General features: G+C 38.0%; 1 protein-coding gene across 1 annotated transcript in view; it reads left to right on the plus strand.

Annotated features, from left to right (window-relative positions):
- The window catches only part of RIC1 (RIC1 homolog, RAB6A GEF complex partner 1), a 71,964-nt gene that overhangs the window by 13,063 nt on the left and 43,360 nt on the right, over window positions 1-15,541 (plus strand). The window contains exon 3 of the mRNA XM_026652334.2: window positions 5,953-6,029. Coding sequence (XP_026508119.1) covers window positions 5,953-6,029 — 77 coding nt within the window. The remainder of the gene's footprint in view (window positions 1-5,952; window positions 6,030-15,541) is intronic.

The raw sequence follows: 15,541 nt of genomic DNA on the forward strand, positions 1-15,541 counted from the left end.
TGGGGAGAAGGTAAAGGAAGGATGAGTTAACATTCTTTTTTTAAACACTATCTTCCTTGGTAAGGAGTAGCCATAGCTTTTCAGCTGTATAGACATCACAGTAGAAGTGAATCTTAGAGGATAAAGTAATAGCTTTATGGATATTTTGCGGGAGGTTTTTCCTATGCATAGGGAATGGCATGAGAATGAGCAATGGAGTGTTTTGAGAGAGAAGCTGAGCGATAGGTAATAAACGCTGGAAACACTGGAGCAAAGGCAGCTTTCAACATTATGACTTCATGCTGCATAGCTACTAAATCCGATTCATACCTGAAGAACCTTAAAGACAAGAAGCTTGTATCTTATGAATGGAAAAGCCCAGTAGAAAGAAGCTGGGAATGTGATCAAGCAAGTTGCTAGGAAAACTATCTTAGCAGCATATTGAATGGATTTGAGAGGCAAGGTTGCAGCAATAAATGCTAGAGAGTAGATTTCAGTAGTCAAGATGTAAGATGAGTTTTGGTAGTGTGAAGAGGAGGAAGGCTGGATCTTAACTGTATAGGAAGAAACATCAAGACTTGGATATGACATGGAAGTACGGGTCTAAAGAGAAGGCCAAATTGAAGGTGATATCTAGATTATGGGCCTGAGTGACTGGGAGGATGAGGAAGATGGTGTGTGTGGGAATCAGAACTGGAAGGGATCTCGAGAGGTCATCTAGTCCAGTCCCTTGCACTCAAGGTAGGACTGAGTATTATAGAGGAAGGTTTAGGAAGGATGGTGATCATGAGTTCAGTTTTGGCCATGTTGAATTTTATCACTTGACATCCATGAGATGTTAAAGACAAGTGAAGAAGTAGGTTCAGATGGTACGTAGAGGTACGTTTTTGGGTCATCAGCATAAAGTTGCCTGAAGTTGTACGTGTGTGAGGTTATCCAATGACAGGGTATAGGGGCACAAAAGAAGGAGCCCAGGTTTAGTTCTGTAGGATCCCCACCAAAAGTTGGAGATGAGGAGGACCCACTGAAGAACGATTAAAGAGGAGAGTTTAAGTCACAAAAGCCAAGGGAGGACAAGATTTCAAGAAGATAAATATTTGAGGTGTGGATTGGGGTAGAAAGGAAACTGGGAGAGAACTCCAGAGTCACCAGTCCTATATGGAAAGAGGTTCTGTTTTCCTCTCCAATTTTTGTATAGGGACAGTGAGTTCTGGTTTTGCTGTTCTCAGCAGTGTTGTTGCTTGTATGTCTCAGCTGCGGTGAGACACAAAATACATAAATTTTCAGATGGTTGGAAGGCTTTAAGTACTGAAAGCTTAGGTATTCATCAGATAGACTGCATCTGAACCACACACACAAATATGTTAGATATAAATTCTTCAGATATAAATTCTTTAGCATTTTCATTAGTGATTGCCCTACTATATTAAAAACCCAAATCTCTGTGTAAGATTCTTTAGTAGAAACTCATCAAATATTGTACAAATCTGATTGTTTCCAATGTGGCCATTTTTGCTTTCTTTAGTAAATCCTGTTTTTGTCTATGTACTATAGTAGCCTTACAAAACTGTCAAGAAAATCTACTCTCTGAAGGCTAATATGGAGTTTTATTTACTTAGCAAAAACATTATTCTCCCAGAGTGACTGGCCAAGTAGAACTTTACAATAATGTTATGTAGCATTCTTCTAGCTTCCCTGCTAGAGAAAGAAGGATCTTTAGTTCATCTGTATTATAGCATTACCAAGCTATATAGCATTATCAATGCTTTACAGTAATTTCAGCATTTTAAACTGTCACTGTATGCAAGTGGCATCTTATTCATACCTAGGGGGGCATGAATCATTATGTTGAATTATTTATTATAGGGTGAACTTCTTGTAAATCTTTTTTTCTCAAATTTTAATTGTGAACTGAGGATTGCAATAAGATATTGTATTAAGTTATTGCCATTTAGTTTTGTACAACTTTTAAATTATGACTCCGTGGACTAGGTGGGTACTTCTGGAAATCAGGTGAATAGCCAGGCATCATTTGATTAAATCCGTCTTTTGTGCTTCTTTCTCTGCTGGAGTCTTTCCTGGACTTAACTAAATTATAAGTGTCTGATAAATTGCTATAGTGCTGCTCAAACTCCTTAAAAACCACTATTTTAACCTATGGAACTCTTGAGTAAAAATACAAAATCGTTCAATAAAATATACACAGTAAACATTTATCCCTTGAGCTTTTTTCCCCTGTGTATATTATGGCAGAGTTTGAGCCTAAGGGCTTTACTCTACTGGCCACCTCTATTCCAAGGCAGCACATTAGTGAGGGGTCTTGCAGAAGTGTAACAGCAGAATTTGGCCCAATGACACTCCCAGAGAGTGTCTAAGAAATGTAACAGGGAAGAGTCTGTGTTCATCAGATGATGTACATGCTCACATTTGTACCTAAAAGGGGTATCAGGTGTTAAAATGAAGTTCATATGCATATGATACAGGCCATGTATTAATACCTGAAGTGTGTTTTCTTACACAAACCATGGTCTTCAAAAATCACTTCAGTTTCAAACTGCCAAATGAGTTGTTACAATTAGGATTGAAAAAACTAGTTTCATGAATGTTTAAATTAAGCTAAACTGCTTAAATATGCTGCATAATATTAACAAATATATTTTTGGGGTGTTGTCAAATGTGTCCTAACACTTTTCATGAGATTGATGTGCTGTATTGTTAACCAGAGTTGATTTTTAGTAATTTTCTGGATAAGTTACAGTACTCTAGAATGTTTTTATAGGACACTGCTTAATATATTGCTGGTGCAAGGTAGTGGAAATTCTGAACTCCCATGTCTTCGAGACCGAGTTCATGTGAGCTTCAGTTTCAGAAACTAAAATAACCTACATACAGAATGAAGGTCAAACCATTGTTGAAACATAGCTAGTCATGAGGTTTCTAATATGTCTCATGTTATAAACACAAGCAAATTTGCAAGACACAAATGAACATAGTTTTAAAAAAAAGAGTGGGGTGATCAGCCTTTGCATAACCGGTGCCTTGTGCCTGAAATTTAACTTCAGTCAGATAACTGGCATTAGTGAATCTTAGAAGTGTGGCCAGATGTGTGAATTCAGGGTGCAGCTTCAGAGGCGTATTCAGGTGAATAAGGCGCAGCTTTAGAGGCTTAATTACTTCCTGCTCAAGAAAAGTGATAGCACTAGCTCTCAATTAGACAGCCAGGGCTATATACATTCTTGAATTGGAAGATAAATTTGTTGACCTAATAATATATAAAATTCCTTGTGGAAAAAAATAAAGCTGTGTACTGAGTTTTACTGTTCCCCAGATGACCAAAGTGATGTCAAATGCAGAAATAAATTGAAATTACAATAGGTAGCAAAAGCTACTTCTCTAGGGACATTATTGTTTCTTGCATCTATAATGTATGCAAAACTCTTCCACTTCATCTTGCTTTTTTGACCCTGCCTCAGGCTGAGCTCTAGGCTGAATCAGGGCTAGGAACAAATGTTGGTAGGGTGTCCAGATTAACATTTATAATTATGTTAACTCTGTTCAATTGCCAGTCAATTACATTGTTACAATAGGACCAAAAAGATTTAGTCCAGATTTAGACCCCTGATCTGCACTGCAATCCTGTTCTGACAACAAAAATTACTACATGACCCCAGGACAGGCGACCGAAGCCTGAGCCCATCCGAGTCCCGCCGCCACGGGTGAGCGGGGACAAAGCCAAAGCCCGAGCCCCACTGCCCCGGGCGAGAGGCTTCGGCCACAGGCAGTGGGTCTGGGGCTTTGGCCCCGGGCCCCAGCAAGTCTAATACCTGCCCTGGTGACCCCATTAAAATGGGGTTGTGATCCACTTTTGGGGTCCTGATGCACAGTTCGAGAACAGCTGGTCTAGATGAAACCAGAGTATCAAATGTATTTCTAGTCCTTCTCCTTTTCCTATACTTCCCCTGCTACTGCCTGTCGTCCATGAGTCTTCTGTTCAGGACTCAATTCCCAGCATATGCAGTGGGATTCTGCTGTTAATAAAAAGCTATAGGAACAGAGTTAATTAGTCTCACACTGTCAAAGGGAAATCATATGGATGAATCCTTTGCAATGCAGTGAATACACTAATAATAATAATAATAATAATAAATAATAATTTATAAGCATATGTATCTCAGATCTCTCAAAGCAAGGAAGGTGGATGTCCTGGCAGTCTATTGAGACAGTGACCAGGGCATTGGGGAGCTGTAGAATGTGGCAGTTTATTATTTCAATGTATTTCAGTGTAAAACTCTCCTACCTAGTGTAAAGTAATTGCGCAGTTGAATGATTATAGTGATCTTGTAATAAAATGTTCAGTTCCTTTATTGTTCAAGTAGCTTCATTGATGGCATTTGATGTGCTGTTCAGAAGTAAACCTAAGGATAGCAGCTTGTACTAAGGATGGAATTCAAGAAGGCCTTTTGTATGTTAATGTCAGTAGGAAGATACTTTACAGTATTGTTTTACTTTTCCTATCTGGATAGAATTCTTATGAGTTTAAATATTTGAACAGGTGCTAAGCAATGGAAAAAACTTATGTAGATGTTAGAAATAGATGCATGTTAAGTTTCTCTACTATGTATTGTGCAGTGAAGTTAATTTTGTTGCACAGTGGCTGGAAATAAATGGAAACTTAACTCTCTCAAGGTCAGAGTGGCACGTTTTTTGTCATCTTGAAGGAAGAAAGGTATTTGCCTTGAAGAATCCCATTTATTTTTTTTATATTCCTGTTTTTTAGTTTGAAGCTGAAACTCAAATTGAATATATTAAAAGCACTAAGTTTTTGGTGCAAAAACTCTATTTAAGCTGATGAAATAAGTGAACAAGCATGTTTCCCTTTTGGTTCCTTAGCTGAAAAACAGGAAATCAGCTCTGGAAAGAAATTTGAAACCTTTCATATTTCTTCGCTTCTTGCCTTCAGTCTTTTTTGCTTTGAGTGCATGCCCATCCAGTTTTAAAATGAATGAGACATAGTTTAGTTTAAATGCATTTGCCCACTTGTCTAGATGCTGCTGCTAAACATTTGGTAAGAAACTGCTGGCTGGCTGACTTGGCAACTTCTTGGTCATCTGCCTCTGCTGTATTTATGCAGGCATTGTATGAATTCTTAGTCTTAACTGTACATGTTAATGACTGAATAAACATACGTCTGCTAGATTAATAAAATATTTAAAAAGTTTGAAACTACTTCTGTCATATCGAAAGGCAGATTTGTTTGAATTATGATGGTATGGTATGCCTAAACCCATTGCCTCCTCCTTCCCAGTCTCAGAGGTGCTGAGGATATGCTACTCTAGTGTTTACTGCAGCAGCTTGGCTTTACTGCACAATTTTGTGGGCACTTTGGGCCCGATTTTTAAAAGTATTTGGATGTTAAAGATAGGCACCTAGTGGGATTTTCGAAAGTGCTTAGGTCCCTAACTCACATTCATTTAAATGAAAATCCCACTAGGTGCCTAAATACCTTTTTAAAAATCAGGCCCATACTCCTACAGTCTGAGCTCTGATCTCCATATTTAAGGAGGAAAATGGCTACCAGTGGTATGCTTTTCATATTGTCTTTTACTGTACAAGTGATCCATACGGTGGATTTTAAGGAGTAGTATGGATTTTTAGCAGAAATGCATCTTGATTTCAGGGTTGTTGAGTTTAACTTTCTTGTGTAACATTTTGCATATCATTGGCTGATGTAAGGTTAATTGAAGCATCTTGTTTATGATCAACCATATTTTGTCTTTAGTAGCACATGCATGCATGGTGTGGTAACCACTCTATTGAAACTGGTATATGAAATTATGGATTTTTTTACTGGATTTTCTATTTAGTTTGTAAAATGTTTGCGACTTTAATGGTTTTTATTGGAATTCCTGTAAGTTTTACATATACACACACACAAACAACATTTGTAAAAGCTGCAACATCTGTCTCTTTCAGACTGCAAATGGATACATCTTATTTTTTGATATTCCATCCTCAAGGGACAAATATCTTTATGAGCCTGTGTATCCCAAGTAAGTAGTCTAAACTTTATTCTTTGCAGTGTACACTACAGTAAATAGTTTTACTTACATTGAATGTACTTCTTTGCAAAGAACTTCTTTAAATAAGTTATAAAACTAGTTTCATATATTGCAAAAATGTCTTCAGAGGTATTTTAATGATCACTGAAAACAATTCCTAAAACTTTTGAAGGGCTGTTTAGTGGAAAAGTGATATATAATTGATGGAACCCTTGGGTTTTTGATGCACAGGTAAGAGACTCAGTTTTGCCACCAGAAGAGCTCTGTAATTTACAGCAATAAAATGTTCTAATTTTAAAACTGATTAAAAACAACCATTCAGTTTCATGAAACCTAATGATATAAGCCTCAGTTCTTAGTTTTGTCCAGATCAGTGGAACAAACCATGCCTGAAAGAAACCCCAGTATGTAATTTTGTACATTTCTGCCAAAAAATTAACTGTTTTAAAACTTCTCTAAACAGGTTTGAAAGTAAAATTCATATTACTGTACATAATTTATTTTTAATTTCTTGTATTTATGTAATGCCTCTTCTTTCCAAATGGTTACAGACTACAGAATATACTTCACTTTTTTGAAATGCTTCCAGTGAAATATGCTGAACTTTTAACAATGCACTGCAATGTTACTAAAAGGTTTGGTACAGAAGCTGAAGATTACATTTAAAGCTGTAGGGATAAATTTTATGTAGGCAGTCTTAAGGGAAACAGCCCTGGCTTGACAGTTGTAAAAGGGGTATTGCTACTAGGGCAGAGGTCCCCAAACTGGGGCACAAAGAAATGTTCAGGGGGACATGGCTGGGGCCCAGGCCAGCCCCCACGGGGGGCGGAGAGGCAGCACCATCCAGCTGTGCTCCTGGCCCCCACCCCCCAGCTGTGGCCCCAGCCTCGGCTCCCTTACCCTTGTCCACATCCCCCATCCTGGAGCCATGGTCCTGACCCCGGCTCAGGGGGTGGGGGGCAGACAGGGGTGAGGGAGGGCATGAGAAAAAGTTTGGGGACCACTGCACTAGGGGAAAGTGCAGCAGTAGGCATCTTAGGGCTGGTCTACACTGCCGCTTAAGTCGATGTAACTTACGTTGCTCAGGGGTGTGAAAGAGACACCTCCCCAATTGATGTAAGTTACATCGACTTAAGCTCTCTCCAGACTGTGCTACGTCAGCAGGAGATGCTCTTCCGCAGACATAGCTTCTGCCTCTCATGGAGGTGGAGTAATTATGCCGACGGGAGAGCGCTCTCCCATCAGAATTGCGTGTCTTCGCCAGATGCAGCTATGCCGACACAGTGCAGTAGTGTAGACTTGCCCTCAGATTCACATCTCAGGAGTTGCTCAAGACAGAGCCATCAAAATAGTAATTTCATCAGGTTCCCTCTCTTTATTTGGTCTGGCCAGAACACCATAGGATCAAGAGAAAGGAAGCCAAGTAGTGCAGATGGTCTCAGCAGGCAGCAGTGGTGATTATGATGGCAGTGTTGGTCAATGATGCTCCAAAGCTCCCTCCCACACTTTCTACTCACTGTCATACTGAACTATTTAGCTTGCCCAGTGCACCTGAGAAGCACCCAGAGGTGAACACTGTCTCATCAAAGCTATTAATTCACATTAGTTTTATTTATATATTGCCACTTCATTTTATGGTAGAAATGGTCTGTTGATATAAAAATTCTGTGATCTCATCAGAACCTTGAAACACCTAGATCTTTTTGGGTTTATAACAAGAAACAACTTGGCGGAAAGACCTAATTATATTGTAGGATTGTCATAAGAGGAGCACCTTTTCCATCTCCCCCTTTTCCTCACATGAATCAGCTATCCACAAATCTAATCTCTGAGATTAGAAACAATGTGGTGCTTCGTAGAAACACAGTCTTTTATGTGCAGCAGCTTGGATACCTGCTAATAACAGCTTGCTGGTGGGTTGGCTCATAGTGCTATTCTGCATGTTTGAGCTGTATTTTTAATCTTTAAAATGAGTTTATTTCCAAGATCAGTTTTCATTTTCCTGTTGAGATTTAATTAACGTGTGTTTTAAATAGATTCTAGTTAAATAGGACTTCACCAAATTACTTGGATTTTATTTTCAGTAGTCTGAGCAATGCAGATAACCCCGTTTTAGCACTGAAGCCACCTAGATCTATGGATTCAGACCAAATTCCCACCCAATCTCAGGTCTCTGGGGAAACCTTTGTTGTAAAAAGAATTTACTAATTGGTAAATTTCTTGAAATATCAAAAAAGCTGTCTAAACAACTTACATCTTCAAAAGCCTCTGATAGCTGCATTAAAGCAAAAATTATATGAATGCTTTCAGTAATAAGTTAGAATGCTTGTATCAGGTCTTCATTTGCATCAGATAAGTCCTTACATCCTCATACTTCGTGGTCTGTACCAGCTTCTGCTAAATTGTCAGCAACTACAGAGGATTTGGACAGTGTTGCAACATGTATTTCTGTCTCCATTTGGGAAACAAGTACTGCTAATGGCCATCAAAGATCAGAACAGTTGACTCAACTTTAATAGTTTCTTTAATTTTAGTCTTTGAAGTGATAATTAAGAGCTTACAGTAGTTTAGATAATCTTGCCTTATTAAATTTCTAACTTGCATTTAAAAGTAGAATTTCATAAACTTCAACATCAAGATTTTACATGCCTAAATCGCTATTTGACCCTTATGCAATTGGCCCTAAAGTACTGGTTTCTGTTTTTATCCAAAGCAGGTAGTTTTTGTGGAAGTGTCTTAGTAGAAAACCAGGCTGACTAGCTCATTTGAAGCCCCCTGTTAAAACCACTCACTTTAAGCCTTGAATTGGAGAAGCCAAGTGCCTGGATAATCGCATCCCATATCTTTAAAAATGCAATTGAATACATTTGGAGAATTAGATAGCTAAGTAGAAAGTAATAGATGCATAAAATTATGGATTCTGTAACTTTATGTATTCCACAAAATCTAACCTTTTCTTAAAAAAACTTCTCTCAGTTGAGTAGATACAACCTTTATAGATTGATATTAACTGCTACATGGTAGCTTTACAGAAAACTGGGTCCAAACAGATGACAACTTATCTCCTAAAGCACTTTGTTCTCATTAAAGTATTAATTTCTTTGTCTTTGCCCAGACTGAAGACTGAGTTTAATCTATCAAATTCTGCTATTAAGGTGCTCTTACTTCTCCACTCAATTTTTTCCCGTTATGGGTTTTTACCCCCAAAATTTTCCAAGGCAGATTTTTCTTGAGAATACGGCCTCTGCTGGAAGGAGTTTGGGCTTAATTGCTTCATCCCCATATTTCCTTTAATTTGTCAGCCTTCTCCTACTTTGGAGGTGTGAATATTGAGTCGTAGTTGGAATGGTGTTGAATTACGAACATGGAGAGGAACACCCAGTTTTGTAGACAAATTATAATCATTCTCTCAGGCATTGCATGCAAATACAGGAAAAAGTCTACTTATTAAATGAGCATGGGAGGCTTTAAAGATCCTATTCTCTGGGAACTGAATTCATGTTGGTCTCAACTTAGCTAAATAAAATGAAAGAAAATGCCGGTGTCATCAGATGGTACTTGGTTTTCCAGCTATTCCAGTGTACAAGTAGATCAACACCAAAGAAGTCAGTATGAAATTGGCCTTCACAACACCTTCTGGCAAGGAGTTCCAGAGGTTGACAGTGCGTTGCATGAAAAAATACTTTCTTGTGTTTGTTTTAAACCTGCTACCTATTAATTTCATTTGGTGGCCCCTTGTTCTTGTATTATGAGGAGTAAATAACACTTCCTTATTTACTTTCTCTATACCACTCATGATTTTATAGATCTCTATCATATCCCCCTTTAGTCGCCTCTTTTCCAAGCTGAAAAGTCCCAGTCTTATTAATCTCTCCTCATATGGAAGCCGTTCTATACCCCTAATCATTTTTGTTGCCCTTTTTCTGAACCTTTTCTAATTTCAATATATCTTTTTTGAGATGGGGCGACCACATCTGCACGCAGTATTCAAGGTGCGTACCATGGATTTATATAGAGGCAATATGATATTTTCTGTCGTCTTATCATTATTATTGGCTCCAGCATCTGTGGACCAACAGTGATTTAACAATTACGGAATTTAAATTGTTAAAACTTTTATCTTTCACTTGTTTCACTGCCTTCTGACATCTGGATCTGCCTGTATGCAATGCTTGCACTCTCTGCATTTTCTGTTTATGACAGCACCTCTCCCAGCTTTCCTAAAAAGGAATTTGTCCATTATGTGCGAGCTAGTTTTAAAATAATAAATTCCATACAGCTCCTAATAGTTCCCTTCACATGTCCGTAAATTATAAATGATACTTGGACAGTAAGCTCCCTCTTGGACACCACTCTGTGTTCATCCTTTCTGATACAAACACCATTATATTTCTAAAATGCTGTGTAGTACTGCTTGTGTTGTTCACATTATTAATTCTTCAACTAAGGTGTAAATTCACAATAAACATTTGAGACCAATCCCAAAATGAAGTCCTCCAGAAACACCAGAGAAGACCACATTTATTTTTTCTTAATATTTGTAAGCTGAAAATAATTGAGTAAAAGGGGACTTGCATGGTGGGATGGCTCAGGGAGACCATTTCAGGCCTGTCTCACAGATTACAAAGAAGCAAAAAATACACAAATCCAATTTAAAAAAAATCTTTGTAGCTCATTTTTATGGACCCTTGGGTAGTTTCTGCAGCAGGCAATTGTGACCTCTCTATAATGCCTTCCCCATGGCACAATACTTGATGTTGGTTAGTTAATAATGGCACTATTTAATGTTCAATAATTTGTAAATATAAAGTAAATCACAAAAGTGTCCCGGCAAGGTGCAGATACCAGGGCTGATTAAGGCTGGAAAGGAGGTATATTTCTGTAGTAAGGTGGACTAAAGAAGTAGTGGGAGATCGGTGCAACAGGCTTTTGGATATTTGTTACACATTACCCATATATCTTCAGTAGAAAAGGAATCACTGTATTGGTGGTTGCATCTTCATTTAAAGATAAAATAACTTTTACGTACTGGACTGACCGGGATTCCTGGGAACCCCTTGCTAACATTTTAGCAACACCAAATTGAAAGAAAGATTAGTATGCTTTCTCTGCCTCTGTTGGAATTTACCTCTTTTCTGGATACTGCTTTATCATTTCTGCTAGCATTGACTTATCACAGGGCTCATTTTAAAAATACTTCTGAAGGAGAATTATTTTGCCTTTGGAATGGAGCAGGGTGTATCAAATGGCAGGTATTCAGGTTTTTTCGACATGGAGGTCTTCATGCTCCTTCACTTCCCACTCAAAATTGTACAAGTTTGTCACTGTGCTATACTACTAGTCTGCTCAGCATATTTTTTAGGAACAGAGTGCAAACATTTCCAGTGAAGTGGAACTCAGTATATTTGCCCAGTGCTGCTGCTGCCTTTGACTAAAACTGAGCATTTTTTGTTGAAATAAGAAAACCTATTCCCTTCATCCCTGCATCAGTTTTTTGATGGAAGCTATTGACTTCAGTGGGAATGGTATCTCATGCTTCCTCTTACCTCTTTCCCTGCTTATATGCAAGTAAAGCTCTTAATTTTGCAAGTCCTGTAACAAATTTCTGTGTTTAGTGTTTAGATTTCCTGCCCTTGTTTACAGGATATACCTGCATTGTTCGAAAACAAAATGGAAACCAATGTATTAGTCTGGAGAGGACAGTGTTGCTCACCTACAAGAAGGAATGGGGTTGGAGATGGGAAAAGATGAAGACAAGTGAGAGATTTTTGGAGAGAAGAGGTGCAACAATTAAATGGGAATTATTTTTAAACAATTTAGTCGTTTTACACCAAGTTAAAGTCTTCTCACTTAAAATATGAATGTCATAATTTGGAAGATGCTTCTCTTAGCTCTATACTAACCATATAGTACTCATGATCTTAGCTGTGCAGTGAAATAGATGCATCATAGGTGACATGAGATTGACTTATAATTAAAATATCTTTAAGGAATTATTCTGTGGTCTGAAATCTTATCAGGATAAGAATTTGTGCCTCTTTGATTCTTTCTGATGTATTAAAGAAGGCCTGAAAGTTGCAGTTCCCTTCCCCCATTCTTATATTTTACCACAGAAATATGAGGGACATAAAATTTTGTCTTCCTGATTTTTCTGAAGGCTGTCCATGAATCACAGGGATGTAACGGGAGTATTCTCAGGTCTTCACTTTTAAAGATCAGGAATGTTAAATCTTTAACAGACAGGCTGAGGTGTTTAATGCCTATTTTCCTTCAGCCTTCAATAAAAGGGTTAATTGTGAGCAGATGTTTAACATGCTTAGCATTAATAACAAGGGGAAAGGGACACAAGCCAGAATAGGGAAAGAACAGGCTAAGTTAATATTTAGATGAGTTATATTTATTCAAGTTGACAGGGCTTGACAAAATTCATCCTAGGTACTTAAGGAACTAGTTGGAGCAGTCTCAGTACCAGTAACAAATATCTTCAAGAACTCATGGAGGACTGGAGAAGAGCAAACACAATACTTACCTTTAGAAGGAAGAACAAAGAGGACCCAGGGAATTATAAACTAGTTAGCCTAACTTTGATACCTGGAAAGATACTGGAACAAATTATTAAACAATCAGTTTGTAAAAGCTCCTAAAGGATACTAGGTGACACATAATAGCAACATAAATTTGTCAAGAATAAATCATGCCATACCACCTAATTTCCTTTTTTGACAGGGATAGGGGGAAGTGGTAGACATGATATATCTTGATTTTTAGTAAGGCTTTTGACACGATCCTACATGAAATTCTCATAATCAAACAAGGGAAATGTGATCTAAATGGAATTATTATAAGGTGAGTGCACAGCTGGTTGAAAACCCATACTTGGAGTAGTTATCAATGACTTGCTGTCAGACTGGGAGGGTGTATCTAGTGGAGTCACTAAGGAGTCTGTCCTGGGTCCAATACTGGTCAGTATTTTCATTAATGGAGTGGAGAGTATGCTAATAAAATTTGAAGAGGACACCAAACTGGAAGGGTTTGCAAGCACTTTGGAGGACAGGCTTAGAATTTAGTGTAACCTTGGTACATTGGAGAATTGGTAAGTAATCAACAGGATGAAATTCAGTAAAGACAAGTGCAAAGTACTATATATACTCGTTCATAAGCTGAATATTTTTGGTAAAGTGACGCATCAAGGAGCGGGGGTTAGCTTATAAAAAGTGACGCATCAAAGAGTGGGAGCTGCGATCGGCCGAACTTGCGGACGCTGCAGGTAAACAAACCGGCCTGCCCCGCCAGGGTGCTTACCCTGGCGAGTCGCGGGCCAAAGGTTGCCGATCCTGATCTAATACATTGTAGTTTTGTTTACCTGCAGGCGCTCCAAGTAAACAAAATGTCCCGACCCGCCGGCGGCTTACGCTGATGGGCCAGGAGCCAAAGTTTTCCAATCCCTGAAATATAGGGTCGGCTTATGAAAGGGTCATACAGTTTTTGCTGTTTTTACCTATCCGTTTTGGGGGGTCAGCTTATAAATGAACGGGCTAATGAACGAGTATATATGGTATTATACTTAGGAAGGAAAAATTGAGTGCACAAATATGAAATGGGGAATAAATGGCTAGGTAGTACTGCAGAAAAGGATCTGGAGGTTAGAGTGAATCACAAATTGAATATGAACCAATAGTGTAATGCAGTGGCAAAAAAGGCCCAATATAATTACGGTATGTATTAACATAAGTGTCATATGTAAGACATGAGAGGTAACTGTCCCATTCTGCCTGGCGCTGGTGAGTCCTTAGCTGGAGTATTGTGTCCGGTTTCAGGCGGGACATTTTAAGACAGATGTGGATAAACTGGAGGGAGTCCAGAGGAGATGAGCAAAAATGATTAAAGGTTTAGAAAATCTGACCTATGAGGAAAGATTTAAAAAAACAACAACAAAACCTGGGAACGTTTAGTTTTGAGAAAAGACTGGGATGGGGGAGATACCTGATAAGAGCTGTTATAAAGAAGATGGTGATCAATTGTTCTCCATGTCCACTGAAGGCAGGGCAAGAAGTAATCTTATTTGCAGCAAGGGAGATATAGATTAGATATGAGGAAAAACTATCTAACACTAGTATACTTAGGTACTTAAATACATTACCGGGAAGGTTGTGGAATCCCTATCTTTGGAGGTTTTAAAGAATGGGTTAGACAAACACCTGTCTGGGTTGGTCTAGGTGTACTTGTTCCTGGCTCAGCTCAGGGGGTCGACTCACTAGATGACCTCTGGAGGTCCCTTCCTGTCTTACATTTCTATGATTCTGTATTTACATTTATTAAGTAACAAAACCAAAATCAGAAGTTTTAAATAGTGAATAAAACCCAACTTTATCTCTTAGATAAAGATATGCTCTTTCATGGCATCTGACATAATTCTGCCAGACCTTCAGTCATCCAGGGCACTAGTCAAGACGTGAATTCCCAGTGGAGAGGAAGAAACGGAGAAACCTTTTGGGCCCTCTGCTTACCCTGTAAAGAAGCAAAAAAACAAAATAAACAAAAAAACCTATTAACCTATTTCTTCAGCAAGGGTTTTTTCCCTGTACATTTTAATGCAAGTATTGTTCTGCAGAAAATGTGTCACAAGCTCATTGACATCAAGTTCTTTGGCTTTTGGAAAATGTTTTCATCCCTCTTAAGTGCTTGTATGAAATCACTGCAGTTACTTAGAATTTGAATAGAAGTACAGTAGCTGCTGATGTGGCAACACAGAAACATTCCTTCCTGCTTCTGTCAGCAACATGCATTTATGGTTTAAAGGTCAAAGTGATTTAAATAGTAAAACTGACTCATGAAAATGTCTGTCATTTCTGAACACAGTATACTTCTGGATTTTAATACACCTTCTTAAACTGCATTCGTATTACGTAAGAAAGTTTTTCTTTTAAATCAGAGAATCTGACATGTAAGAATTAGAAAAATTTCTTCAATGAACAGAGAAAGAAGAGGTTACAATGTTAACTTAAAACATTATAAAATATTTTTGTTTAATTCATCAAACTGATCTCTCTCTCCCTTTGTGGTATTTGGATAATGGGAGATACATTTTATTTGCAAAATTATAATCAGCAGCTAATTAATGAGCAGTAATTAGTGGTGAAACTGTGTGTACACACTAGCTTTTTCCTGAAATTTCCTCTTTACTATAGTTCAATGGCTCTCAACCTTTCAGACTACTGTACCCCTTTCAGGAGTCTGATTTGTCTTGAATACCCATTACAAAATCAGACATAAAAATACAAAAGTGTCACAGCACACTATTACTGAAAAATTGCTCACTTTCTCATTTTTACCATATAATTATAAAACAAATCAATTGGAATATAAATATTGAACTTACATTCCAGTGTATAGTATATAGAGCAGTATAAACACGTCATTCTCTGTATAAAATTTAAATTTATACTGACTTCACTACTACTTTTTATGTAGTCTGTTGTAAAACTAGGCAAATATCGGGATGA

Source organism: Terrapene carolina, unplaced genomic scaffold (assembly GCF_002925995.2).
Source record: "Terrapene carolina triunguis isolate 2854851 unplaced genomic scaffold, T_m_triunguis-2.0 Scaffold113, whole genome shotgun sequence".
Lineage (NCBI taxonomy): Eukaryota > Metazoa > Chordata > Testudines > Emydidae > Terrapene > Terrapene triunguis.